General features: G+C 43.9%; 1 protein-coding gene across 2 annotated transcripts in view; it reads left to right on the top strand.

Moving 5' to 3' along the window:
- The first annotated feature begins 18,170 nt into the window (after positions 1–18,170).
- Arhgap36 (Rho GTPase activating protein 36) overlaps positions 18,171–27,693 on the top strand; it is a 29,653-nt gene continuing 20,130 nt past the window's right edge. For both annotated transcript variants that reach the window (XM_005319302.5, XM_078034277.1), the window contains exon 1: positions 18,171–18,243. In XM_005319302.5, coding sequence (XP_005319359.1) covers positions 18,186–18,243 — 58 coding nt within the window. In that variant the 5' untranslated portion in view covers positions 18,171–18,185. The remainder of the gene's footprint in view (positions 18,244–27,693) is intronic.

The following is a 27,693-nucleotide window of genomic DNA, read 5'->3' as shown; positions in this document are numbered from 1 at the left end:
GTATCACACTGTGGCTTAATGTGTAATTCTGTAGTGACTAATGAAGTCGAACATCTTTCTATATATTGGTTTTTTTGTATATATTCTCTTGTACAATTTTTAAGTTTTTTGTCCATTTTTCCCTATCAGATTGCCCTTTTCTTCGTTTGTAAGAGTTCTTCATAGATTCTAGATGCAAGCTCTGTTACTAGTGCTATAAATAAATTCTCCACCATTATTGCTTCCCGTTTTTTCTTTTTTTCTTTTTTGTGGTGCTAGGGATTGAACTCAGGGCCTTGTGCACGCAAGTCAAACACTCTACCCAATGAGACACCCAGCCCAATATTGCTTCCCATTTAATACAGAGTTTCATTTTCATCCCATAGCTTTCACCAGGCTTCCCAGTTCCAAATGATCCCCATTTTGTTGAGGCTTTAGAAAGCTCACTAAACCTGTGAGGTACCTTATTAAGGCTACAGGGTTGTCCCCTCCACTTTCCCTTCCTTTCTCCCTCTCTCCTTCCCACTGATTTTCCCCAATCTCTTTCCCCCTTTCTTCTAATTTTGCCCTTTGGGGGCTGCTTATTATTCCCAGGATAGATAGAAACAACATTCATCCAGCCATGGTGCCAAGACTAGATTTGCCATGTGCTACTAATAGGTAAAAAAATCTTCACTATGCAAATAAAGAGAACTACGTGATTGTCACATTAATGATGAGGAATTGGAAACTCAGAGAAATTAAGGGACTTTCCCAAGATCATTATGCAAGTCAGTGGCCAAGCTAGGACTATATCTCAGGCATAGATATAGTCCTATGTATGCATGTCCCAGTATTTTTCATCTATGGTGCTAAGAAAGACTAGGGTACACAGCTGCACGTTGACTGGAGTGTTTTTTTTTCCTGTCTGAAAATAAGTGCTGTCTGTGTCTGTGTAACAACGTAATCGTAATCGGTAGAGACTATGGCTCATGTCTGTCTGGACCCAGGTTGAGAGATCACATCACCTCTGCTACTTTCCCATCTCTTGGCTGTCAAAGCCTGAAGGACAACAAATGGCTTGAGTAATGAGATGAGTTAAGATAGTGTCTCCCACGCTGAATTATGTGCCAGTTCCAGGACTACAGGATTCTGCCACAATCCATTTACACAAGAAATTAAATTGAAGATCGCAATGTAATATTCATATATTAAATCCTGGCGGACAATCAAAGTAATTAAGGCCAAATGCTCTGAATCATCCTGTGGCATCACGAACATTCTATTGCTGGGTTTTTAGAAGGACTTATTTCTACAACCAATTATCTTGGAAATCATTAAGGCTCCTTTGGAATGCGAATAATTTGAAAGCCAACACGGGTACCCAGTGCTACTAAAACCCCTTTGCCCCCGTGAAAGAATAATTTTGTTTGAGTGGGGTATTGGGTGTATAAGAAAAGTCTGATTTCAAGAAACTAGAATTAGGGATAGGGACCAGTATCTGACCATCCTCTTGCCCCAAGTTTTTCGAAATGAGTACATATGTTTCATCCTAAATTAAAGCAGTTAAACTGAAGCAGGCTACTGGGCTAATCTCGACTGCAGACTGATCTGCTTTGTTTAGTTCTGTGGCTTTTACAAATACATTCTTTTTCAAAATAAAGAACTTTGGGAATTGCACTGGATCTGCGTAGCCATACAGTGATGAATAGGGTCAACCTTCAGACATCCCCCACCATGCCCTACCATGAGTCATCTCATCTCTTAAAGCTCCTCAACCACCCTTATCTTTTAGTTCCAGTTCTTCTTGTCTTGCCTTTGTTACAGCACTCATTGTAAAGTCCTCAAGTTATTTGTTTGGTCCCCCTTCTGGAGTGGAAACCCTTTAAGGACAGGCATTACCTGTGAATCTTTCCAGTATCTTCACACCTGGCCCAGTGCATGTGTCAGAAAATGTGTTTGTGATTGGATGTATGAAAGAATAAAAATAAGTGAAGAGAACAAATTCAGCAAATTGCACAAATACATCTCTGCTTGGGAAACACAAGGTTAATGTCATGGCAGCATCAAGGAGAGAATTAATCTTCCCTTTTCCAGTAAATGCTTTAATTCTCTCCACAAAAAAAAACCAATGCTCTCAAACCATCACCAACAAATGAAACTCTCATCACGAATGTGTAATTAATACTTTTTTTGTTTATCTTTTAAGTTAACTTGTACTTCTTGGAGTTGTACTTAGGGGAAAAAAATCGAGTCATTTTACCTGAACTAATTGCAAGACTTCTATGCATCTTGAATACTGCATACAAAAAAAGGTCTCTGATTCATCTGTTTTGCCAGAGGGAATAATTAAAAGTATGCATATACAGTAATATTCCTACCAAATTATTTCTTCTCATAAATATTTATCCATAGGCCTAAGTTTGTTGATGCCGAGTAGCATCAATATTATTTGGCTTTACCTTGTACACTACACCCCCCACCGTAACACAATTCTGACTTCACGGATGAAGTATTTGAGAGGTGAGAGTTAACCATCTTGTTCATGTCTGTATCCCTAGCTCTATCACTGAGCCTGATACAGAGAAATTTATTCATTCTACAAAGAGTGCTATCAGGAAGATGGAAGCTCTAAGGGGTGTTACTCAGCAAAGTAGAGCTGCGCAATTCTAGCTCTATTCACTTAGGTTCTATTGATGATCAGCTGGCCACAGCATTTTTGAGTTTTAGGCCAAACTGACCTATGCACTGAAGACTATGCCCTTTTAAAAGGCAGTTGTCCTGGTAAATGGATGGAGTTGGAAAATATCATGCCAAGTGAAATAAGCCAATCCCCCAAAACCAAAGACTGAATGTTTTCTTATATGCCAGTGCTAATTCACAATAAGTGTGTGGGTGGGGCACTAGGGAAGGAGAGTGTTACCTTAGATTAGGTAGAGGGGAGTGAGGGGAGGGGAAGGGATGTGGGAATAGAAAGGATAGTAAAAGAAACAGACAGTATTACCTTATGTATATAAGACTGCACAACCAATGTAATTCTACATGTACATTCAGAAAAATGAGAACTCATACCCCATGTATATATGATATATCAAAGTGCATAAATACATTCTACTGTTATGTATAACTGATTAAAACAACTTAAAAAATTAAAAATATAAGGCAGTTGTCTCACTCCTCCATGTACCCAGCCGGAGGGGGGGGGGTGCAGTCTGTGTGTTGGCCCAAGCCAGATGGACACACTAACAGCCATCTGTGGCTTTCCTGGGAAGGCCTCTTGAGCCTGCATGTTTCACATCATAAGTTTACCAGTCAGTGTTGGAAACTATGCCAAGAAATATTGATACTGCACATAATCAATAAACTAGGGCCACAGCTAAATATTTATTGGGGCAGACAGTGACGCCATATTTACCCAGGAAATTCAATCAAGTTCTGTCCAATTACTGTGGGTTTAGATTTGAACGAATTAGCTCTTAGTCATAGAATCCCAGAATGTCAGAGCTGCAAGGACCCTTAGAATAGAATTCATCTGGCCCTGAATAACCCTGAGCTTTTCAAACTTTAACAAAAAAAAACAACTTCTTTATCTAGGGAAATCTTATGGCACTCTTCCCATTCAAGTGGGGGTTGCAGGTCACACGGCTTAGCCTCTGTCTGCCTCAAACTGCAGAGGAGAAAAGGAAAGTCTAGTGAAGCGAAGAAGTACCATAATGCAATGGGGAAGAGTTCTAGACTTGGAATAGGAGTTGAAAGGCTCCAACTCTTTCTTAGCCATGTGGGTTTTACCATTTATACTTGAAAAGGCCTTTGGAATACAGTAATCTAAACTGGTAGGGGATGTCTCTTTCCCCCAAAGGCGTGACAGTAACTAACAGACTTATTAGGAGTGAATTTATTTAAATAAGACACACTGACAACCATTACAAAGCCCAGATGAAAATTCTGAGGACAGGAGACATGGGGAGGTAAATGCCCTTTATAAGAATACCTCATGGAGGCAAAGAGGAGAAATGAAGCTGAGGCTGAATCTTCTCCTCCCATCCTGGCTGCTACACCTGTCTTTGTCTTTTCCTGAGCATTTGTCCTCTTCTGTAGCAGTGTATCTAGTTCCTTGTTAGTTTCTGCCTGTGCCCATCCTTGTGTTTAGGTTGGCTCTGATACCTGACTGCTGTGGGTCTGTCTTGCCCCACCTTTGTATCCAGGTGTGCTACTTTTTCATATGCCTGTTGGCCTAGAACGTTGTGTCTGGCTCACTTAGTGCACATGCACACGTGTAAATTGTATATGCTTAGATTTCTATATCTATGGTCTGTTTTAGTAGGTTACTATCTCTACCTTTCTGTTGCTTCACTGTACAAGAATGTACAAGTAAGAGTGGAAGGGAGGGAGACTTTGGAGTGAGGGAAGACACCAAGTAACTGTGAACATTCTTTTTTTCCCCCTCATTCATTACTTGTACATTTTTTTTAACTTTTTCTGTCTTTTTTCCCCCTCTGACTAGAAACTACTCTATAAAAAAGAATGACTATTCTATTTTTTTCTCTGACCATTCTTAAGGCCAGGCCTGAGGCATCACAATGAAATCATGGGTGCCCACAGCCAAAGGAAAAAGACACAAATAGGGGAAAGATGTTTCTTGTCTTCCTAAAAGCCTCAGTTTCTTTCCCCATGTTTCTCAAATTACTCCATTTATTCTTTGTCATCTTCCCAGTACCATCCCTTTTCCCTTTGCTATGTCTCTTTTGGAAGGTTCTATTTTTCTATTACTATCTTTTAATTCTGGTTCTTCATTTCTCCCCTTTTCTCTTCCTCTATTGCCATTTATTTTTCTTCTAGATTTATCTTGCCCCATATAATTTCCTTTTTTGTCTCTTTAAAAATGTTTTTGGGGGTCTGTTTTTTATTTTTCCCTCTTTCTCCCTTTACTCTTAGGTCCTCTTTCTGAATTTCTCTATTTTTCTTACTCATTGGGACTCTTTTCTGTGGTTATTTTCCTCTCCTTTCCCTGTTTCTATTTTATCTCCAGCTTCCTCTACTCCTTTCTGTTGCTCATTCTTCTCATCCTCTCAGATGCTCCTTGAATATGAATCTGTCCCCCTCTTCTGTGCTTTATTCTTCCCAAACATGTGTCAAGCATCAGAAGAGGGCAGGAGTTACCCTTCCTGCCCTGGGCTGGGGTGGGGGTAAATAGGTTCATTATCTGTTCTCTCACAGGTGGGTGGGATTATTGCTGCTCCCTGGAACCTAATCAGCACATCCCTGTTACCCGCCTCCAGGACCCCATCTGCAGAGTCACACTGCGACTCTAGCCACTGCTTACATTCCCTGCACGTCCCTTGCAGAGTGATGAGCCCCCAGGTGCGGTGGGAGAATTCATCAGCCGCACGACAGGGCTAACGATTTACTCCTGAGAAATAATCCATATCCGGATAATGGATCACCCCTGACTCCCCTAGACCATTTGTCTTGGCACTTAAATGGCACCAGAATCCAGGGACAGAGCCAGGACTCTATCCCAGGTTCATTGGTAGGTGTAGAGACTGGAATAATAATGTTAAGGATTATGATAAGGAACCCTGTGCATTTGCATGGTGCTTTTAAACTCTATAAATTTGGAGGAGATTAACCTTCTTTAGTTCATCTCTCTTGAATCTCACACACTATAGACCCTGCTTGCAGATTCAGAAGCGGGGGACTTTAAGTGACTCTCTGGAATCATCTATCCTGTTACTGGCAGAAATGGGAGGAAAACACTTTTCTGACTTCCTGGGATTCTTTCCTCTGAATACTACATGGCCTTCCAGTTTCTGGGTCTCACTGATTGTATCTGGGAAATAGAAGCTGACATTTAAGAGATGGCATACTGGAGGGGTTCATAGACAGGATTTGAGTCTTGGCTTTGCATTAGCTAGCACTATGGCCTTGAGTAGGTTGCTTGCTCGCTCAGAACCTCAACTTCCTTCTCTATAAAATGGGGATCTTAATAACCCTTCCTCTTAGGACTATTATGAGGATGAAGAGAGATTATGCATGCAAAGTGCTTATTATAGTGCCTGGCTCATAGTAAAAGCTCCATGAGTGTTAGCTATGATTATTACTACTGCCTGTCTCTTTGCAGGATGCTAAGCGAACTCATACAAATGCATGAGAAAATTGGTCTCGAGGAGTGGAAGAGATAATTGATGAGCTAGCTTCTACAGAAGTGTCCCTAAGGCCACTGATGGGGGAAGGGATGCGGAGGGGTGAATTCTGATGGCTGGAGGAGCTAAGGATTCTGTTTGGGCTGGAAGGTCCTGCTGGCCCTGGAAGCAAGCAAAGGGAAGGAGGGAGATTGAGGATCTGCATTTAGACTTCAAACATGTTTTATTGCTCAGCAGAATCAACTGCCGGCCTTAAATTCCAGCCTGCTGGAATTTCCCCTTCTCAGGGTCTCCGCTATCTGTTTCCCTGGGGTGGGGGGGGTTCTTCCCCCAAAGCTGGGCAGAGTACTGTTTCCTCTGGGAATACTGAAGCCAAAAAGGTTTTGCTGAAGGCCAGCACAAACTAAAAATAATGAAATCGTGTGCAGGAGCCTTTTGCATAAATGGAAGTTCACTGTACAAATATAAGAGTGATTATTAATATTCCCAATAATAACAGGAACAATCAATCTTTAGAGCTCATTCTATGTAGTGTAGCTGCTAGAGGTTGACACATCATCTCAGATGGTGAGAAACATCCCCAGGGTCCATCTGCATGCAGAATTTCTGCCCACAGTCTTCTCCCCCTTTACTGGGACCTCACCCTCCCAGAGTCACACACATAATTTAGCCTTCAGTGAAATGATTCTGACGCTATTCAGGTTCCCTGGAGAATGGATGCTATGCGGAGGCGGGGAGTGTGGGCTCCTGACTTCAAGCTGCAGGAAGGCGAGGAATTGATACATCTCCTAAGCACTAAGGGCTCAACTCCTTTGGAGATGTGAAGGGCTTTGTCAAAGTCTGATTGTTTATTAATTCTCTCAACTGAAGAGAGCCCCATGGTTATCAATTGACAAGTATTTAGTGAGAACTATCTGGGGGGGGTATCTAAAGAGGTTTGGCAGAGCTGATAATGCGGTTGAGCAGACAGACCACAGACATATAAAGATTACTGACAATGCAAAGCAGCCTCTTCAACAAAGATGCAAGCAGCTGGAGCAAAGTAGGAAAATAGTCAGGAGTCTTGACGTCACTGGGTCTTTCTGAGCCTTAGTTTCTCTAGCCTCTTGGAAAGGCAGCCTAGTATGACTGAAAGAGCATTAACTTTGGAGTCAGACCAACCTGACTTAAAATTTTCAATTATTTCTCAAACTAAGGGTCCTTGAACAAGTTACTTAACTCCTATGAGGTGCAATTACATTATGTATAGATTGGGGTAGGATAATAGCCCCTACCTCATAGGGTTATGTTGAGGATTAAATGAAAGTACACATGGAAAGTGCTCAGCATAATGTCTGGCACATGGTAAGCACTCAATAATCAGTTCCTATTATAATATGCCAGCAGAAAGGCAGAGAATGTTTGGAAATAGAGGTTGTATTTTCCTTTTCAGCTCTTCATATGCCTGACATTAAATTTTATAAGAATGCAAACCTAAAAAAACCTTATATGTAAACAATAATTATAATATCACTCTATAATACCTTTTTATATGCCTCCCCTGTATTGCTCGCTTGATTTGGTATGATCAAATTTACAGAACAATGAAATAGCAGAGGTGGTAAATTATATACTCCTTGTGATCTTGGACTCCTCTCTGAGCTTCAGTTTTCCCATCTGTAGAATGTGGCTAAGAACACCTACTTCACAGTGCTTTTGTAAAAATTAAATTAAAATGTGTATAAAGCACTTGGCTCAGAATAGGCAGAAAACAAATGTCAGTTCTATTCCACTGCTTTCATGTATAAAAATGGGAATAAGAAAGAATCAACTTCAGAGGGTTATTATGAGAAGGCAGTCAGGTAAATATATAGGAAATACTTGGAAACTGTAAAACCTCAATACGTCTTCATGGAACATTTGTTATGTTTCGGGCACTGTGCAACTAACAAATGTTAGTCAATTAGGGTAAACACTAATTGTCTATTATGGGCAGAGCACTGTTTTATGTACTGAGTGATCCAGAGAGATAAGGGCCATCAAAGTGGATGAGCCCCCCTCCGTATAAGAGCAGAGCATTAAGAGATACTCCCATTTATTGTACCAAAGAAGATGACAGAGTTGGAAGGAGAAATCAGAGGTAAGAACACTGCTATAGTACAGTGTCTTCAGAGCCAAGGAATGAGTCTCAATAGAGATTCATAACATGGAATTCTGCCAAGAAGGCAAATCATATTAGGACAGATGTGTCCCCTTGGATTAGGCCTTCAAAAGAACATTGGTAACTGCAGAGGAGTCAAGGGTGCATGTTTGTGTGGAGGGGAAGAAGTCATCTTACTGTGGACAGAGGGTGGAGAATCTGGGGGAAAGGGGGGAGAACACATCTAGACTACTATTTGGAAGCACTCAGGCCTAAGGCTGGATGATAGAAGGGAACTCAAGGGCAGGAGAGGGTTGTTCTACAGGAGCATTTTCACGTCTCTGGAGTGTGGGAAAGAAGTCCATAGGGGAAGTAGAAAATAAGTAAGCAGTAAGAAGTGTGAGAGGATTGTTGAACAGGCAGAATTCTGAGTTGGGACCTGAGGTTCAGCTAAGAAGGATTTTCAGGCAATGAGCAGAAAGGGATCATGGTGTAGCAAATGCTGCCAAGTGGCCAAGAGGACTGAGAACTGACAGGGAGCCACTGCATCTAGAATTAGAAAGCTATGCAAGCCTTCAATAGCTAGTGCAGGGTGGGAAGAAGTAAGATGGTGAGTGAATGACAGAGACCACATGTTAAGTTTTGCAGAAGCTGTAGCCAGGTAAAACAAGGCCAGAGAAAGATGGTGCTTTATGGGGAGGGCTGGCATGTGCATAGGGAGAAGGAAGGAGTCCATGGAGGGGAGAGGCTGAAAATGTAAGTGTGAGAGGTTCCTTAGTGGCTGAGGTGACAGCAGCAGGAGTCAAGCTTCAGAACATTAGTGACAAGGGCAAGCCCCAGAGAGGGTCTTTTTTCCTTTGGGGTAGAAGAGAAGGAAAAAAAAATGAAATCAGAGGGCCCAAGATTCTGCATTTGTTTTTTGAACCTGGTCTCGGGCACTAATCACTACTCCTGAGCCCATACCTTACAGGGGCTCTCACTATCACTAAATCTGACAGACAGTCTTTGAGGATAGAAAGTATGTGACCTGAAGGATAAGTCGGTGGCTCTTTTTTTCCCAGGGAGCATGGAGACACCTATATCCCAGTTCCAAGGTACTAATAAGCCCCAGAGCCTCACCCGACATGGATAGACTATAGTCCACATACCTAAGTCCCATGGACTGTTCTTCCCTCTCAAAGAAATTGCCACCCCAGAGCACACCTTAAATGTTCAGGTAACATTAGGCATGGGTGAACACCTGTAATTCCAGCAATTCGGGAGGCTGAGACAGAAGGATTTCAAGTTCAAGGCCAGCCTCAGCGACTTAGACCCTAAGCAACTTCAAGACTATCTCCAAATTTTTTTTTTTAAAAAAGGGCTGGGGATGTGGCTCAGTGGTAAAAACACCCTTGGGTTCAATCTCTGAGACCCAAACAACAACAAAATAGTGTCTGTATTCACTTAGAAACTTGTTATTTTCCTGTTATTTGTTAAGGCACTGTGGGCCCAGAGTCCTGTTATCTGGCCAAACATTTCCTCCATTTAGAACAAGAGAAAGGATTTTCTGAATATAACCTGGCCTTTAGCTATCTGACATGTACAAACAGTCTGCTGGACATATCCCATGGCCTTCCTACTACTCATTCTAGCCCCAGCTATGGCCCTTCTTCTCCAGCATAGGTACACTCTGGTCCTAGGCCAATTCATCTCTGATGGCAACTCTCTACTTTGCCCCTAAGCTTCTAGTCTGGCAAGTTTCCTGGAATCTGGAGGGTAGAACAGCAGGGCAATTATAAACAGTGGGTTCCTGAAAGTAGGAGAGGGTGCTGGGCCCCACAACTCAGGAGGGGTGCTTGGTTAGGTGCCAGGCCCAAAGAAACTCAGAAGATAGTCAATGCCTTAGGTTAGTTCTGGTGTCCACATGTCCACATACTAGCCTCAATGGTGCCTCGGATGTAGGAACACAGAAAAGAGCAATGACTCACTAACTAGGGGAAATCAGGACTCTGCATCTCTGTTTAAGACTTGGGTTATCTTAGGATTGTGTTATAGTGGAGAAAGATTTATTTGCATTGACAAATGGCAATTAACAGAGAAGATGATTAAAAGTGAAGAAGCTACAGGCTCAGAAATGTCAGTGTTGGCAGGCAAGAAAGAGAATTCCTTCATGGCTTTCTCTTTTTCCTCTCCTCCCTCCTCTTTTTCTTCCCTCTGCCTTTTGAGCTTCTCCCTTCCTCTTCTCTGTTGTCCTCCTGCTTGTTCCATCCACTCCCACCCACAGCTACTGATGTGATTTCTCATGATCTACAGTCAAATGCCATTAATCCCGACAGGCTCACGAGGGTCCAGCTCAGCTGTCCCATGAACCAATCCTGTAAGGAGACAGTCCAGGGAAAGGGAAGCAGCAGGCAGACAACCCCCCCACCCTTCCCCCTGGGCGGGGTGGGGGGGAGGTAATGGCAGCTAAACCAATGAACCAGAGTGGCTGCCCCTAAAGTAATCAATAAATCACTTGGGGTCCAAGAGAGGTAGAAAACTCCCTAGCAAACAGTGCTCAGGACATTTTTCCATGACCTTCTCTGCCTTCAATGTCCATGGCGCACCAGCCGCATGGGCCAGGACTGACTGCTCTCAAGGTGCCGCTCCCAGATTCCGCCTGGCCCCGTCTCAGTTTCAGAGGGAGGTCATTCATTCCAATGGGATGTGACAGGTGCCATCTTCAGGCGCCTGGCTCTGCTCCCAGCGGCAGGGACTGTCGCTGACTGCAAATACCCCAAGTGCTATGATCGTCTGAAGAGAGAGCCCTGGGGTAGGCAGATGACCTTTCAAGATTTAAGAAACTCAAGGTGAGATGAGAGTGTGATGTAATGGACCGAACCCTGGACTAGGAGGCTGGACACCTGCCTTCTAGTCCCATTTCAGCCACTAACTTGCTAGGCGATGTTGGGTAAGTCATTTTGCTTTTCTGGATCTTGGCATCCCCACTGTGATGTAAGGAGGTTGGGCTAAATTATCTGTAATGACACTTCCAACCCTGATAAGCAAATTCAGGAAAAACAATTATTTTTTAAAAACTACCCACTCTGATCAAAATTTGTTTGGATTGCTTCTCTAGGGTTCCAAATTAGTTGCCTTGCCACCAAATCCTTCACCTTAACCTCTCACTCAGTACATGTGATCATTTCCCAGCACCCAAGTTCCAGCTAAGGTACCAAGACCTGGTAGATCTAGCCTCCCGCCCCTGCTAAGCTGCTACTTCTGTGCTGGGGCTGGGCCACCCTGATGCAGTCCTGAAGTGGGAGGTGATATACCATTGGCACCCAGATTTGAAATTAGGTGTATGAGATGGCTGCCTTGGGTGAGATTTCCCACAACTTTGTATTTTCAAACTTTTTAAGTTGAAAGAATGATACAATAAATCATTGTATAGAATATTAGAAAGTTGATCTCATAGAAATTGAGAATAGATCCGTGGTTACCAGACTGGGTAGCATGGGAGAAAGAAAGAAATGGGGGTGGTTGATCCATGAGTAATGTTAGTTAAAATGGAGCAAGAGGGGCTGGGGCTAGGGCTCAGCAGTAGAGCACTCACCTAGCATGTGCGAGGTGCTGAGTTTGATCCTCAGAACCACATAAAAATAAATAAAATAAAGGTATTGTGTCCAACTACAACTAAAAATTCTTTTTTAAAAGTGGAGCAAGAAGTTCTGGTGTACTATTGCAAAATGGTGATTATAGATAATAAGGTACTGTTTGAAAAAGGTGGACAAGATGATTTTTAATGTCTTTGCTGTAAGGAAATCATAAATGTTCGAGGAAATATATCTAAGGTGATTTAAACATTATACAATATATATACATGTACCAAAACATCACATGGTACCCACGAAAATATACACTTCTTATGTATCAGTTACAAGTAAGTTTAATAAAATACTTGTGCATACCCTCATTAACAATTTGCTACATTTATGTTCTTTGTCTTTTTTTTCTCCCCACCTCCCAACTTGGAAGCATTTGTAGATATGACTCTTTACTCCTAAATGCTTCAGAATGCATCTCCTAAGTAAAAAATATTAGCTGGGAAGATCCTCAGGCTTTCTAAGGTCTTTGGAATTCTCAAGGGAAAAGTCTTCAGTCTCTGGGACTGGAGGTATATAAGATCTAAAGAGTCAGGAAGAATATAAGTCTAAAAACCAGATTTCATCCTGGACAGGTAGAGTAGGAGAGGGAAATGAGCACAAGAGAAGGAGGCACAGTGGTTCAAGTACAGGGTTTTTTAAAAAAAAAAAAAATCAGTGACTTGGGCAAGTCAGTTCCCTTGCTTGAACTTCAGTTTCTTCTTCTATAAAAGAAGAGTCAAGTTAATCTGTTGTGCCAACTTCCCAAAGCTGCCTGAGGTTCAGATGTGAAAATAGATATGAGAGCACTTTGGGAGCTGCCACACTTAAACGTATAAGGACAACTGATTGCAGAGATGACCTTCAGAGCCAGCAAAAGTTCAGGAGAAATGCTTCTCTGGCCCCACGCCTGGAGATCTCTGGTAACATGTAGAAGTGGATGGTCCTCCTGTTTCTCCCCCCAAACACCTGTTACTGGAAGCCACGAAATTTTCATCTAGAATGGAAGTATCAGACCATGTATCTCTCACAGATTTCCAAAGGTATAAACACACACTGAATTCTTTGTAGCTCTTTTCTCAGATAACACCTTTTTATCTTATTGATTATAGCACAAAAGATCACCTCCCCACCTTTTCTTTCTGACATTTTTTCTGTGCCCCCTTAGTTCCTACTATTCTCCCCACCCTGCCTGTTGGGACTTGTAGAGTTGGAAAATTCTCTCATCCTGCCTCCCCCCTAGCTCAAAGAACAAAATGCTTTACAAAATTAAGTGAGCATTTGGGATTTTTAACTTGATTTTATCTTTTCATTCAACCAGAGGGGTATGTGTGTGGGAGATGCACTTGTCAACTAAAAGCAATTTCTCTGCCTCCTTGGGGACTGAAGCGTAATCGTAGCTCTGTCTTTCTGATGTCAGGATGAAACTTGCATTTTCCTGAGTGGTGTCAGCACACTGACAGACAGCTCATGGGATCTAGTGAAGAGTACTGGAAAAAAACGGGCAGTGGGTGGGGGAGAGATCTGGAGACTGGTCTCAGCTCATCTCTCCTCCCCTGAGTGATTTTTGGACTAGTCACTTTCTTTGCCTCACTTTTTAAACTTAAAAATGGGAATAATTCCCACCATGTATAACTCACAAAGAGTGTGTGAGGACTTTGTCAGCTTTGATAGGGAAATGATTGGAAGTAATAGAGCTATGGAAGTGGTATATGCTGGGAGTGCTGCTAAATAGCTGGAAAGGAGCTTTGTTTTGTAGAATTCCACTCAAGAAGGGTGGAAACTGAGGCCCTTCTGATGTTCAAAGAGGGGCCACAAAGGTCCCCCATGATGTTACTAATGGGCTCACCATAGCCCAGGTAAATTCTTCCCAAAGACAAGGAGGCAGAGTTGGAAGATCCTGGAGCTGAGAGTACCCTTTAGTGAGTACCTGTGGTCCCTGTGCACGCCATGTGGACCTTTTGATAGGACTTCGCAAAAGGAGGTGTTGGGAGGCAGAGTTGCTAATCTGCCAGTTCCCTCTGTGGGTGCAGTGGCAGGGACTTTTTTATGTCCTTCCTGAAAACAGACCTTCATGACAACCTGTAAAGGGAGGTGGTCGGGAGACTGAGATTTCCATTTCACAGAGGATCGGGCTGGGAAACAGATATGCTCACATTCACTCAGGCTGTCAGCTAGCATGTCCAGCCTTACTCTTGCTATTCCAACTTGAAATATTCTGCTGTTTCTACTGTGCTTCAACTGTCTCTTGCCTGATTCAAGGAGCACAAATATGATGTTCAAAGGAAATCGCCTGACAAGTGCCCTAAAGATATATATGCAAGGATTCTTAGAAAATCCAGGTGGATGATGTTTATAGAGTACACTCATTTTGAATATACCTAGACTCTATCAGGAGTTAGGTTTCAAGGTTTGGTCCTATTTTCTATACCACACATTTACCTGCTTCCTTAAAGAAAGTACAGTGGACCTAAAGTGATCAGTTCCCCAGATGGTTGCCCCAGTGTTTCTTGTAGCTAAAGTGCAATGAGAAGAGATGGTGGTGGAGGGATTGCAGAATGGTACTTCTTTCCTTTATATTAGTTTCTCTAACTTTTTATTAAGAGCCTCCATGAGGAGCTTGTAAAAGTGCTGTTTTCTGGTCTTCCTGCTCAAATTATTATTCAGTAGGGTTGAAATAGAAGCAGGGAATGTGCATTGTTATGGCACACCCCAAGGGATTATGATGCATCTGATCTAATGAACCATGCCTCCGGAAACTGATGGATGGCAAGGTTTAAAGGCCTTTGAGTCTTAGAGTTCCATTTAATTAGTAATAGTTGGCCTTGGTGCCAAGCACTGTTGGCTTCAAGAAAAGCAAAGGAAAGTTTGATGGCTTTCCTTTAAAGATAACAAGTCCCCAATTGACTTCATCATTGTGGCTAAAGATCTCACAACAGACAAACTATAAGCAGGGTGCTTGGCTCTTAAGGGTCTCCTATTGTGGTTCTATTTAAGAGGCAGCCAGATGTTAAGCTTTTGGCTTTGGACTGTGAGGAAGAGGACAAAAATGCCTAATGTGCCACTTGTCAGCACATGCGTTGGGATGAGAGGTTGCAGGTCTAGGCTAGTGGGCTTCTGGCTGCAAAGGACCCCTGTATCCTTGAAAAGGAAGTGTAACCAGTTATGTACCCCTGCACAGGAAATGTGTTCTTCATTTCAATTACAGATTTCCTTAACTTTTTTGAGTCATCAAATCTAGACCAAGTGCTCTGTGCCACTAAAACCCCAACCTACAGGCTGCAGTCATTTCCCTATATAACCTACTCCTTTGCTCAAAGAGACAAAGTTATAGATTGTTTTCTATAAGTAGTATTTTCTAACTCTAGAAAATGTTTATTAAAGAAAAATTGAAAAATTCTAAAATATGAAAATAATGAAACAGTTAAAATTGCTCATAATTGCATTGCCTAAATACAATCATGATTAAGATTCTGGTGTGCTTCCTTTTTAGCCTTTTTTTCCCTACGTATAGGCGTATTATTTATTTCAACTGTCCATATTACAGTGTACATACATTTTGCATCCTGACTTTTTTCATTTAAAAGTAGCATAAGTGTGTTTTCAGATTATCATATAAACTTCCAAATTATATATTTAAAAATAATTGCATAATAATTCATTCTGTGAGTCAACATTATTTGCATAGCTCAATATCTGGTACCTAGAGGACATTTGATAAATATTTGTTGAAGAAATTAATGAATTGATGGATGAATGCATTCCCCTGTTGGGTGACATTTAAAGGTTTTCAAAGGGAACTTAATACTAAGTAATTTAGTGGCAGAGTAGTCAGGTCAAAGAAAAGGGAGAAGGGAGAACTGATAACTTGGTTACTCTATTTTGAAATGTTGTTGTTATTTCAGTACTAGGGATTGAACCCAGGGTGCTCTATCAATAAGCTATATCCCCAACCCTTTTTATTTTGAGACAGGGTCTCACTGACTTGCCCAGGCTGATCCCAAACTTGCTATCCTCCTGACTCAGCCTCCTGAGTAGCTCGGATTATAGGTGTGTGCCACTAGCCTGGCTTCTTTTTAGAATTCTGATCACTGTATTTCCCTTTTTTCCCCAGAATAGTAGATGCTTTGGTTTACTGAAGCATGTTCATAACTGTTAATATCTCCATTTTACAGATGAGGAAATCGAGCCTTAGAAAGGTTACAGTACTCTCCCAGGATTACCTAGCTAGTTCATAGCACAAAATTGGGCACCCAATCATGACTTGTAAGCATCCTCAATTTTGTTCCTTTACTCATATCACATCTCTTGAGGAAAAGGCAACAAAGGATAGGTAGCAGGTAGAGCTATTTTGGAGCCAGAGAAACTTCAGTTACCAAGGACCCTGGGCTTGGACTTGGCAAACAGGTACCCATTGTGCCACAAGGGAGTAAAAAACAAGCTCATGTACTTGGGGAGAAAAAAAGGAACCCATTAAGGCCATTACAAAAGCCGGGGCTAGATAAACTCAGAGGACGAGGTAAGGCTGAGCTTTCAATATCCAGAGCCTGAAGCTGGACATTTCTAGATGTCAGACTTGTTTGGCTTGGATGACTGGGTATTTGTACAGCAGAAATTGGTAAAAGCAGGTCTGGTGAATGTTTGTTGTCTTTGATTGCTTTTAGAAAACAGGGGAAATTTGAAATGATTTAGAAATTGGTACAAAGGCAGAGGGGTACCATGTTTCCCAGAAAGGGAGAAAAATGAGTGGAAGCCCTTTAAGCTCTGACTATAGCTCTACTTTGCTAAGAATTACATGGCAAAGTACAGACGATTCTTTTCCATTTTATGCACCCCTTTTGCCATGTTAATGCTAATATCAGTGGTTAGCAAAGCAAATGTAATAACTGTTCTCCCCAAAGGACCAGTGATTGCAGTTTCCACTCCTCAGGCCAGCAATCTAGCTGTTGGGAGAAGATTTTATATATTTCTTTCTACCTCCTCACTATCATTTTGATCGACAGAGCCCCATTTTCCCAGTAGAGAAAAACAAGACACAGTCATGACTAAACAGCTGCCAACTAGAGAATTGGGGGAGAAATTAATTTGGACCCCTGGGCTTGAAGAGAAAAAGGAAATTTCCTTTAGAAGCCCTTCCTATCCAATATGGTCCATCTCTGGTGGATACTTTCTACCCCACGATATGGGGAACAGGGCCAGTTTACCATCACCAGAGACCCAGACTCTGAACCTGTTGCAGCATGTACCCCCCATATGAATTTAAAATTTAAAAATATGATACTATAAAAGAATTATAAGGAAATCCAACATGGTACCACCTCCCCCCCACTGAAATATCAAATATCAAATTCTTTCTAAAAATAAATGTTGGTGCCCCTCCTATTCTAGTGTTTGGAGCAAGAGCATAGGCCGTAGAATCTGCAAGTTACCCGCAAGTGGGGGAACCCCACATTAATACATGCTTAATACTGTGTTCTTCTATCTCAGCTGGGGATCAATCTCTTCAAAACTAAGTTTTCAGGAAGGAGAGCATCTCCCTCTTGCCCAAGGTAGTCCTTGGGCAGGGGCAGTAAATTACTCTCAAAATTGGGGCTCATTGCCTGCCCCCCCCAAAAAAAATCATTTTCTTCTACTGACATCCTTGGTCTTCTAGAACGGAGCAGTGCCTTAAAATCAGACTTTGTGCTACTCAGAGCTGAAGTGATGCCTCTTCTAAGGTGGGGTTGGGGGTGGGATGTGAATGTTCCCAAGGACAGAAGCAGTGCCTCCCCTTCAGATAGAGGTTCCTGGGAAAGGCACCAATTCTGCTTAGATTAGGCCTCCTGAGGGCGGAGATGACATGTTCCGTGAAACGTGGGGATTCCTAAGGCTAGGATACTGTCTCGCCCTCAAATCTGAGGCTCCCTGGGACAGGGGCACCACCTTGTCCTCAAATTGTATCTTGTGCGGACAGGCCTGCTTATATGCGTTCGATTGAGGGTGCCTGGCGGGGCAGGAACCTTCCCTCCCTCTCAGATTTGGGGCTCACCAGGGCTGAGACGGCGTTTCCCCTCAGACTCTGGGCTCCCTGGGGTACGGGCAGGGTCCCGCCCTCAGAGTCAGAGCTTCTCGGGACAGGAGCTGTATCTTGGCCTCCCTGCGCGTGGGGGAAGGGGCTGAGGGACCAGCGGCCCTCCCCTCCGGCGGAAGGGGGGGCTCCCCTGAGGCCCTGCCCCCTTGGTGACATGCTCGAGGTGTCCGGTGACCAAGACACTCAGAGCTGGGTGCAGGGTGCGGCCCAGGGCGTGGTCACCGGGGGCTACTTAGAGCCTGTGCGGGGCAGCGGAGGTTAGCTGCGAGGCTGCCGGGCACTGAGAGCGGGTCATGGCGTGGATACTGGACTGCCTGTTCGCATCGGCCTTTGAGCCCCGCCCCCGCCGTGGTGAGTGGGGCCCACCGAGTCGGGGGGCTGGGGTGCTCAGCTGGGGGCGGCCGGCGGCTGCAGCCCCGGCTGGGCGCCCTGGGGCTTGGCTCTCTGCCCCTTTGCCTCCCTTCCCGCTGGCTTTTAGCTAATTGTTCCTGGCCGGAGGGACTGCCCCGTCGAGGACCCGCATAAATCACCAGCTTTGCCGGGAACCAAGAGCAATCGTGCTAATGGCTCCGAGGGATGAGGGGCGAGTGCGGGGGCGGAGTCGCTGGCTCAGCCATCTGTGGGGACAGCCAGATCCTTGGGGCCAGAATCGCAGGAGCGAGGTCTGGCAACTCAAGGGCTCTGAGGGCCCAAGGATGAGTGTCCCTGAAAGGACCCCTGAATAAGCAGGCTGAGGTTCGCTTTGCCTCGAAGTTTATTCCCTTGTTCTAATCTCCACCACAGAATATCGGCCTGGGCCCCATAGAGTCGTCGAATGCAACTCCTCCATTTAAGAGGTGATGACATTGAAGCCCAGAGATGGGAAAGTCCTATCCAAGGTCACCCAAGGATTTGGCAGCAAATCTGGGACGGCTTAGGTTCTGCTCACAACCCCAAACTGCCCTATGGCAGAGGCTTTGGGGGTCTTTAGTCTGGGTCTTTCCTTGGGTCCTTGAGATCAGTACTTGGTTCTCCTATCCCGTGCAATTGAGGACATAGTGTGCAAAGATCACAGCAGAAGTGTAAGTATACGGGTCCCATTTCACTTTTTTCCTGAAACTGCTTGTATAAAGCAGATCTTTGAAACATTCCTTTTTCCCCCCTCAAATGTCAGGGAACTGATGTTTTCTTTAGGAGATTCCCTAGGACCCCCACCCACATTGTCCTTCACTCCTCCTTGATAGGCCCCACCCCCTCCACTTCACCACCTGCCCTTACAGCCACCTGTTTTTCCGTAGTCTCCACCTCCAAAATCTATATTGGTGAGACTGCGTCATTGGTCACCGGCCGTAGACCAAACCTGAGGTTGTCTCCTCTTTCCTCTGCCCCCTCACAGGCAGGGGAGGGGAGGCGGAGAGAGGGACCTCAGCAACTTAATTTGGTAGAGACCAAATTTTCCTTCTTGCCAGCCCTACTACCCCGCTGAGAACCAACCCATGACGTCGGACCTGCTAAGAGACTGTAGCATGCTTAGTTCGAGTACAGTCTCTGGCAGACCACAAGTTCTCTGAAAAGGAAAGAGATCTGTATACATGATTTAATTTTTTCTTTTTTATGTTTCTTAAATTTGTGATCCTGGGGGGAATGGGGGGATGAAATGCCTTTTAGGGCCTTAGGGTTCAAACACCCTACCCTTGGAAAGGAGGTAAGGGAACCGTTCCAACACTGTGTGGCTTACAAGGTTGTAACTGCAATGAGATCAAGGGCATGAAGGCTGCTTTATGAAAAACCCCATGGCAGGGAGTCAGTAACTCATAAGGAAGCCTAGTCCCATCTAAAATCAAAATGTCTATTAAACTGAACCCAGATCTATCTGGGGAGCTTCCACCTTCTGGCCCTAGCACTGACCTTCAAGATTCTCCTTCCTAGGGAAGGTTACCAGCCCTCTCTATTCCCCCACCCTCTCCTCACCCAGTCTTACCCAGTCCAACTCTCCCTAGTTCCTTCATCTGTTTAACATGTGACAAGACTACAAGGCCCCTACCCACATCTAGCTGTTTTTCTTTGAACATGCTCCAAGTTATAAATGCCCAATGACCTGGTCAAAAGAAGATTTCCAGCTGTGCCCCTATAAATATAGTCCTGGACGACTGACTTTCCCTCTTTTGGAAACTCATGCCACACCCAAGGTATTTACCATACATAGCCATAAATACATCCATACATACACATCCCACACCCATGTGTGCCCACACACAAAGCCATAAACAAACATGCATCTACTTTACATTCATCACATACTTTCCATGTACAACACAACACATATCTCACATGCATGAACCACTTGCAAAAGCCACGTACATGCCCCACAGTTTCCCAAAGACTTGATGTTGGAATTACTTTTCAGCTAAAGCTACTTTTTAAAAATAAAGTAAACTCAAGTTCTTTTCAGTCTCCATTCTGTATTTAGTTAGTGTTTGAACCCAAGTGCAAGAACTTATATTTGTTGCTGCGTTTGCAGTCTAGTGAGATCTGCTCCCCCACTGCCCCCCACCTCATTCTCCTGCAGCACACCACTGCCTATGCCAACTTTATTACTCTTATCAGTAGCAGCTAATATATGTTAAAGTACTGCCTGAATGCTGGGCCCTTAGGTTCAGTCCTTTACATGTATAATCTTACTTAAGTCACATAACATCACTTTGAAATAAGTCCTTAATCTTTGAGCACAAATTTTGACCAGGTAATAGCCCACTTCAATTGTGCATTTCTCCGGAAAGACGCTATGCAATGCTAAAGATAACTTTGTTAGCAACTGTTTATATTCTGTGGGACTATCATTGCCCTTGGTGCTTCTCTTAAAATGCCTTTCAGAAATCCTCAGGAGTCAGAGATGGGGGGGGGGGGGCGGAGTAGCTGGTCATCGATTGCACAGAATGGTGAAGGCATTCTAAATGTTCTTTCGTCCCCATTCCCCTTGCCCAGGAGCTCTATGATGGCAATGGGCAACCATATGAAGGCATTTGGGAGAGACACCAAAGTCTCAGAGGAATAGGGGCCCAGAAAGGCCTTCTTTCCCAGGGAAAGGGATAGCATGATTGACCCACTTGAAATTCTCTCCCTAGTTTATTCTTGGCATTGCATTTGGCCTCAAACAATTGGACTTCTGTAAAGCGGCCAAAACTCTAAAGCTGAAGGGACCCTGGGGCCCACTTTACATACAAATTTGATCTTTTCTTGGAGATGAGACCCAATCGATTTGCTGAGGCCAGGCCTGGTTGAGCTGCTGTGGGGTCATTTTCCAGAGCTAGAACAAGATTGCTAATGAGACACACCACTCCCCTGGTCGGGGGATCGGACAGGGACCTCCATTCACCAATGGCAGGACCTCTCAAAGTTCCTTTGTGAATTAGTGGTTTGCACCTCAAGACATTTCTCCATAGGAAAACATTATGCTCCAGAGCTTAGACTGCCAGGTTAGGCCACACTTTCCCACCAAGAGGATAAAATCTGGAATCTGAGTGATGAAAACTGGCAGAAAATAATCCTTTTGCAAATGTACCTCAGGCTCCAGCAGTGGAGCTGACATTCATCAAGCTTAAATATCAAATGACGGAAAGCACATTGAGCTTTGATAGAGCAGGACACTAGGTCCCCGAGGGTGATTATGGCAATGGTGAAAGCAACATCATTCCTATGTTTTCCCACTTACCTACTAAGACAACCTAAATGTCCAACAATAGTGGAATGGTTAAATGAACTCTATGACATATTCACTTGTTATATGCCATTTTTACGGTTGCATACCATCTGTGAAGAACACGACATGGAAAAAATGGTATGAGTGTAACTGTCAAACTTGGACTTTTGAAAAACTGGAAGAAAATTCAGCAAGGAGGTAAAATTAGATCTTTTATTAAAGTGGTGACATAGTAATTGTTTTTTTCTGTTTTCTCAAATCTGAATGAAGTTTGTTCTTAAACTATTAAGTTTTCTAAAAATCTTTTAAAATTTTATCACCTATGATATGCAGTTAATCTATACATGGATCTAGAATCCCAGTATACATAGTTTAAGGATTTTTTTTCTTCATGTTTTAGTTTAAATACAATGACTACATCAGGCTAGCCAAACATGATCATGAGGTATTCCCTAATGCTGAGTAGAAAGAGGGACAGCTGGTTTCAATCCCAGTCCTGTTCTTGTACTATTGCTTTGAGCAATTACTTGACCTCTTTTAAAGTGATATAATAATGATTACATTGCTGGTTTATAAATAATAGTTGTTGTTGTTGTTGTTATAGATGCCATTATATTAAATGCTTTCTGTGACAGTTATCAAAAGCCATTTCTTCACATATTACTATTTCTGAATACCAGTCACTTTATATAAACCACCTAATTTTATTTTCATAACAACTCTGAGGTGTTATCTGTTTTAAAGACACAAACTCAGAAGTTCAGTAACTTTATTCCCTGTCACACAGTGGCTGAGCAACCAGTGTAATCCCTTTTTGTCTGACTTCAAAATTTGAGATTAAAAGATAACAGATAACGTTTACAAAGCTCCTAGCACTATGCCAACCTATGGCTGATACATTTACTAGGAGGTTAATATGCCATTGGTGATACCTTGCCCAGGGTCTAAGTTCCGCTCTTTGATCTGTTTGATTATCTGTAGATTACTTTCTGTGAAAAAGTACACATTTCAACTGGGAGATGCAATCCTAACTGTGTCCTCATAGCTGAGGCTGAGTCACTAGGAAATGATTTCTGTCGCCTTCTGGCAGTATCATCTATTCTCACATGTATTAGCAGAAGTAGGTAGATAGAATGTTTGAGTCTTGGCAGCTACTGTCACGTCTCAGATACACCTCTTAAGAAACTATGAGGTAAAAAAAAAAAAAGAAACCATGAGGTGTCCTTGGGGTGGGCACCCAATATTTGGTAGCCAGTAGGTCCCTGCTTATGAAGTAAACCTATTAAGTGGCATGGGCATATCCTAAAGCCCTGTTCCAAATATTCCCTGGATGATGTGGCTGACCCTTCATTGTTACCCCGTCATTTGCCCTCTCTAAGTGGAGGCTGCAGGACATTCTTTGCAGCCGACAGGGTAAGAGCTGGAGATTTTTTTTTAGATTCCTAAATCCTAAAGACTAATAGATTATTTGGAAGAGAGGAGTCTAGGGTCAATGAGGGAGGTTAGCATGCAGGATAAATAAGAGGGGTGAAGGAGAGGGAGTTGAAGTCATCATCCAGAAACTGGGAACATCAAAGAATGGCCTTTCAGAGCTTTTGCTTCCAGAAATTTCCTTACTCTTCTATTTTGTAGTCTCTCCCCCCAAACCGGGGATTATACTCACTCCCCCTATGGCTACTTAACCTCCCCCACCCTCCCCGCCACTCCTGGCTCAAATGCAGTTTTAGCTTGTAATGACTTGCTTTAGTCTGTAGAGGGAAGCAAAAGCATCAGGGAGGAAGGGACATGAGTCGGGGTCTTCTCACACTTCACTGGTTTTGACAAAGGGTAGATTTTTTTTTCTCTTTAGGTGGAAAGAAATAAGAACTTAGCAGACGTATTTTAGGTGCTGTATAGCATTGCTCAGAACTGCAGCATTCTCTGTACCTCCCAACCTTGGTGGCTACTAGAAATTGGCTTTAGGAGCCCTTAATTTCTAGGGTAGAGGTGAGGGGGCGAAAAACAGGTCATAGAGAAAAGAAATAGTCACCCTCTTTTCTTGAGCATAATGGCACATATCTAGGAGGCAGGATTGAGGCTGGATCTGCAGTTGGATAGGTAGAAGAGTGGACACTGAGCAAAAAGTTTCAGACTTTTCCGTACAGAATATTACATTGGAAACCTTGTTCTCATTAATGCTGCCAGGAGAAACTGCAGAGTGAGAATTGGACTTAAGATTCAATTCTTCCGGGGCTGCATTAGGTTGATCAAAACATCATCCTAAAAGGACTATTTCAAGAGTGTTAGACAAACCAGTAATGAGGAAAATTACCAGCTTAGTCAGTCACCTCCACTCCTTAATAATCCTGGTTAAGACACGCTGGACTACATGAGAAGAAAAAAAACTAACCTTTTCTTTCATATTTACTAATGCATGTTAGGTATTCATCTGGCACTTTCCATGGTTTTCCTACTTCAGTCATCTGGGAAATTCTAAGGTAGGCATTAAATATCTCCATTTTACATTTGAAAACTGGCTCAGAGAGACAAAGAACCTTCTCAGGATCACCCAGCAAGTGATTGAGCTGGGATGCCAACTCAAAGCTGTCTCATTCCAAAGCATATGGTCTTTCTCAGCCCACATGAAAAAAGGTAGAAGCTGATTTTCCAGGGCTTTATTCTCATAGGGAAAGCAAGATCTGTCTCCAGAAATTCACATTTTGGTGTTCTGCCCCATAGATTCTTGTTTTTTCAGGATGCAAGCAAGCAAATCTCTATTTGAGTAATTAGGAGTTATTAAAGCATATTACACCTTTACAATTCTCCATATAATCCTGTGTTACAGGGACATTTCTAAACCCCAAAGAGGGAGAGACTTGTGGCAATATTAAGTTCCAAGGAGTGAGTGAGTGTGTGTGTGTGTGTGTGTGTGTGTGTGTGTGTGTGTGTGCGTGTGTGTTGGGAATGAGAGAAGAGGCCTCACCTGAGTGCCATGAAGAGGTGGAAGTGAAGCTAGTGTATTCAGAGGAGAGTAAGGTGGTGTCAGACTAGCCTGACACCAGATTCTGGGTGATACCAAAGTTTTCATGAACTCCTTGTGGAGAGGTAAGTGTGATGAAAGCAAAGATTTCAGGTAGTCTGTGCCCTGCACATTTTAGACTGGCTTCTCTAGCCCTTTTGTGTCCCCCAAAGACGACTTTTTGGCTACATAATATGGTAGGTAATGCTTTTCCTGCCCACCCAGGATGAGGTGCTGACCCAGGCCCAGCTGCAGGGAGAGATTTATGGATTTTCCAACTGCTTTTCGTCTCCACGCTAGGCTCATTTGTGCCAGTTGAAAGGGCACAATAATAACAGTGGCAATTTAAACTGTGCTTCTCACTTTCCCCCCTGAAAAGTGGCAAAGTGACTCACCATCTTTGAACTGTCTGTCCCTCTCTCCACCCCCTGACTTGTTTGCAGCAGCCTAGGCTGGTTCCCTGGGAGCTGAATGGGGAGCCAGGCATTCCAGAAATCCTTCAGCTGTGACTGGGCTGATACCATGGCCCCCATAAATGTGTTCCCCCAAATGTAATCTGTTTTAATTTGAATTTCTCAGATGAGGCTGCTTAGAAGGCGCTGGAGCCCCATGAGTCTCATTAGGCAAGCACAGTGCCCCCCCTCAGTGATGAATAATACAAAATGGGGCCCATTCAGTCATCTTTTCTGAGGGGGACGCGCTGCTTGTTTTTCGATGTGCAGTCTGATATAGAGAGGACTGGTCTGTTTGAAATTCACAGCATACCAACTCCTGATGAGGAAGCTATAACAATGGGTCTGGGGGAGCTATAAACTCCTTTCCTCCCTTCATCCTGAGCCCTCACCTCCATTCTCCCCCATAACCAATTCTACCATCCTGTGGTCAGAAAATGGCCATTCTCGGCTCTTTCTTTCAGCACCAGCCTAAGGAGAGCTCCCAGAACTGGAGATGAGGAAGGTGCTTCAGTGCCTAGAGTAACTAAAGATTTTGAGGTGCCACAAAGCAGGTAATTAGGTGGTGAAAGTATCAGCTGTCTGGGAGATAGAGAAAGTAATTATGCTGAGTACTCCTGGTACTGTCAGAAAACTCAAAAGAAAGACACTTGGAAATCACATTATTTGATAGAGACTTCAATGTCTAGCAAGGATCAGAGGACTCTTAGTGAGGCTGCCTGGTACAGAAGAAAGGTGTAGGGATCATGGCAGACTGGAGTTCAAATACCAGTTTTACCTCCTATGATCTGTGTGACCTTGGGGAAGTTACTCAACTACTCTGAGTCTGATGTGTGAAGTGTAAAAAAATTGATAATTCTATCTCCATTTACCTCACAGCCTCATTGTGAGAATTCAAGGGGATAATGCCTGGTACACAGTAAGTGATTAGTAAATGGAAACATAATAATTACTATTAATATATACCAGGCATTCTCCATGGCAGCTCAGAAATAAGTGGAAGGTCAAATAATTGCAGTTATGTATGATCATGTCATAAGAAGCATGAAGCCTGTAATTGTGCTGGCCCAAAGAGGGAGCCCTCAACTGGGGAGGGAGAGGGTACAGAGAAACAAAGTTTTGTGACTTTTGAGTTAGGTCTTTAAAAAAAAATGGGAATCTGTCATGAGGGAAAGGGCTTCCAGACAACTGGATCTGCCCCACACAAGGTCAAGGAGGTGTGAAACATCCAGGCCTTGAACAAATAGTTGTGTTCAGCTTGGCAAAAACTGGGATCTCCTGGTGGGGTGGTAGTGAGATGGGGGTCAGTGACCAACAATATTTCCAGCTTACACCCACCAGCCCCGGCACCACGCGCACGCTAGGCACCCTACCTGGCCAAATCTCCTGCGGAGCACTCCTCTTCTTTTCTTTAAGCAGCCAGGTAAGTTCACACCCCGCCCTATCCGAACTTGCAAATTGCGGGGCACAGCGAAGGTAAGGGCAGGCAGACTTCCATTGATGAGATCAGGCCAGCTGTCACCCCTGCTGGGGTCGCAGCCCCTACCTCCTTCTTGGTCCCAGTCAGGTGCAATGTCCCCAACACCCAGCCCCCCCTCCAACCACATGCAGGATCACTTGGGTTCTTTTGGACAACTCCATGCTTTCAGACGCTGCACCCAAACATTCGTGTGACCCCCTCCAAGGCACACATCTTCAGCCCTCCATGCAAGCACATATGCTGGCCACATGCATCCACACCACACACCTGAACCTATCAATTAAAAGGCACACAGAATCCTCACATACACAAACCTTTGAACACACATACACACCTTAAATAGACGTAAAGAGATACCTTGCTCACCGATGTACACACTGCACAAAAAAACACCCACCTGTAAATCCACCTTGACACACAGCATTTAAGGCTAAGCACACATCCAATATACATATGCACACAAGCTTAAGCTAGTACACACTCACCACAGCATGATCACAAACCCTGAAACACACATTGAACACACCCACACCCAGACCGCACCCTCAGTCACACTGATTATAATCAGGCAGAAACATACAACCTACAAGCGTGCATGCACAAGCACATGCTTCATGCCAGAGCTCGAACCAAATGCATACCACACCAAACACTTGGGCTAAAACATGCACCGCATACACACCCCATATACTCCCGTCCACACACTGAACACACAGACGTACCGCACCCGAGCGCGCACACACGCGTACATGCATACATACATACACACACAGCCCGCCCCCGCCTTCTCTCTGGGCGGAAGAGAAGGGGGCGAGGAGTGGAGGCGGGGAAGAAAGGAGGGAGGATGGGCGGGCAAGGCGGAGCGGGCACAGATGCTCTTTTCCCTTTGACCTGGGTTGTTGGCCCTTTGTTCCCCATTCTCATGCAAAGGGAGTAAGTTGGGTCCAGGTGGGGTCCTGTAGGAGCCCAGGAAAACCGGAAGGGGAAGGTCCCGGGAATCTGCCGGCAGGCGCTGCAGGGACCCTGACTCAGATTACAGTCGACCCTGCCGGAGGCTCCTCCTCCCTGCACCCTCCCTTCTGCCCCCTCCCCCCACCCCATCACTGCCTTGACCTTTGCCCGCTCCCCAGGGGATGTGCTTCTTCATCCCCCCCCCCACTCCAGAGATCAGGAGATTATTAAGGGGTGTAGG

This window comes from Ictidomys tridecemlineatus, chromosome X (genome assembly GCF_052094955.1).
Source record: "Ictidomys tridecemlineatus isolate mIctTri1 chromosome X, mIctTri1.hap1, whole genome shotgun sequence".
Taxonomy (NCBI): domain Eukaryota; kingdom Metazoa; phylum Chordata; class Mammalia; order Rodentia; family Sciuridae; genus Ictidomys; species Ictidomys tridecemlineatus.
The sequence above is the reverse complement of the archived record's forward strand: the minus strand, read 5'-3'. Positions and strand labels throughout refer to the sequence as shown.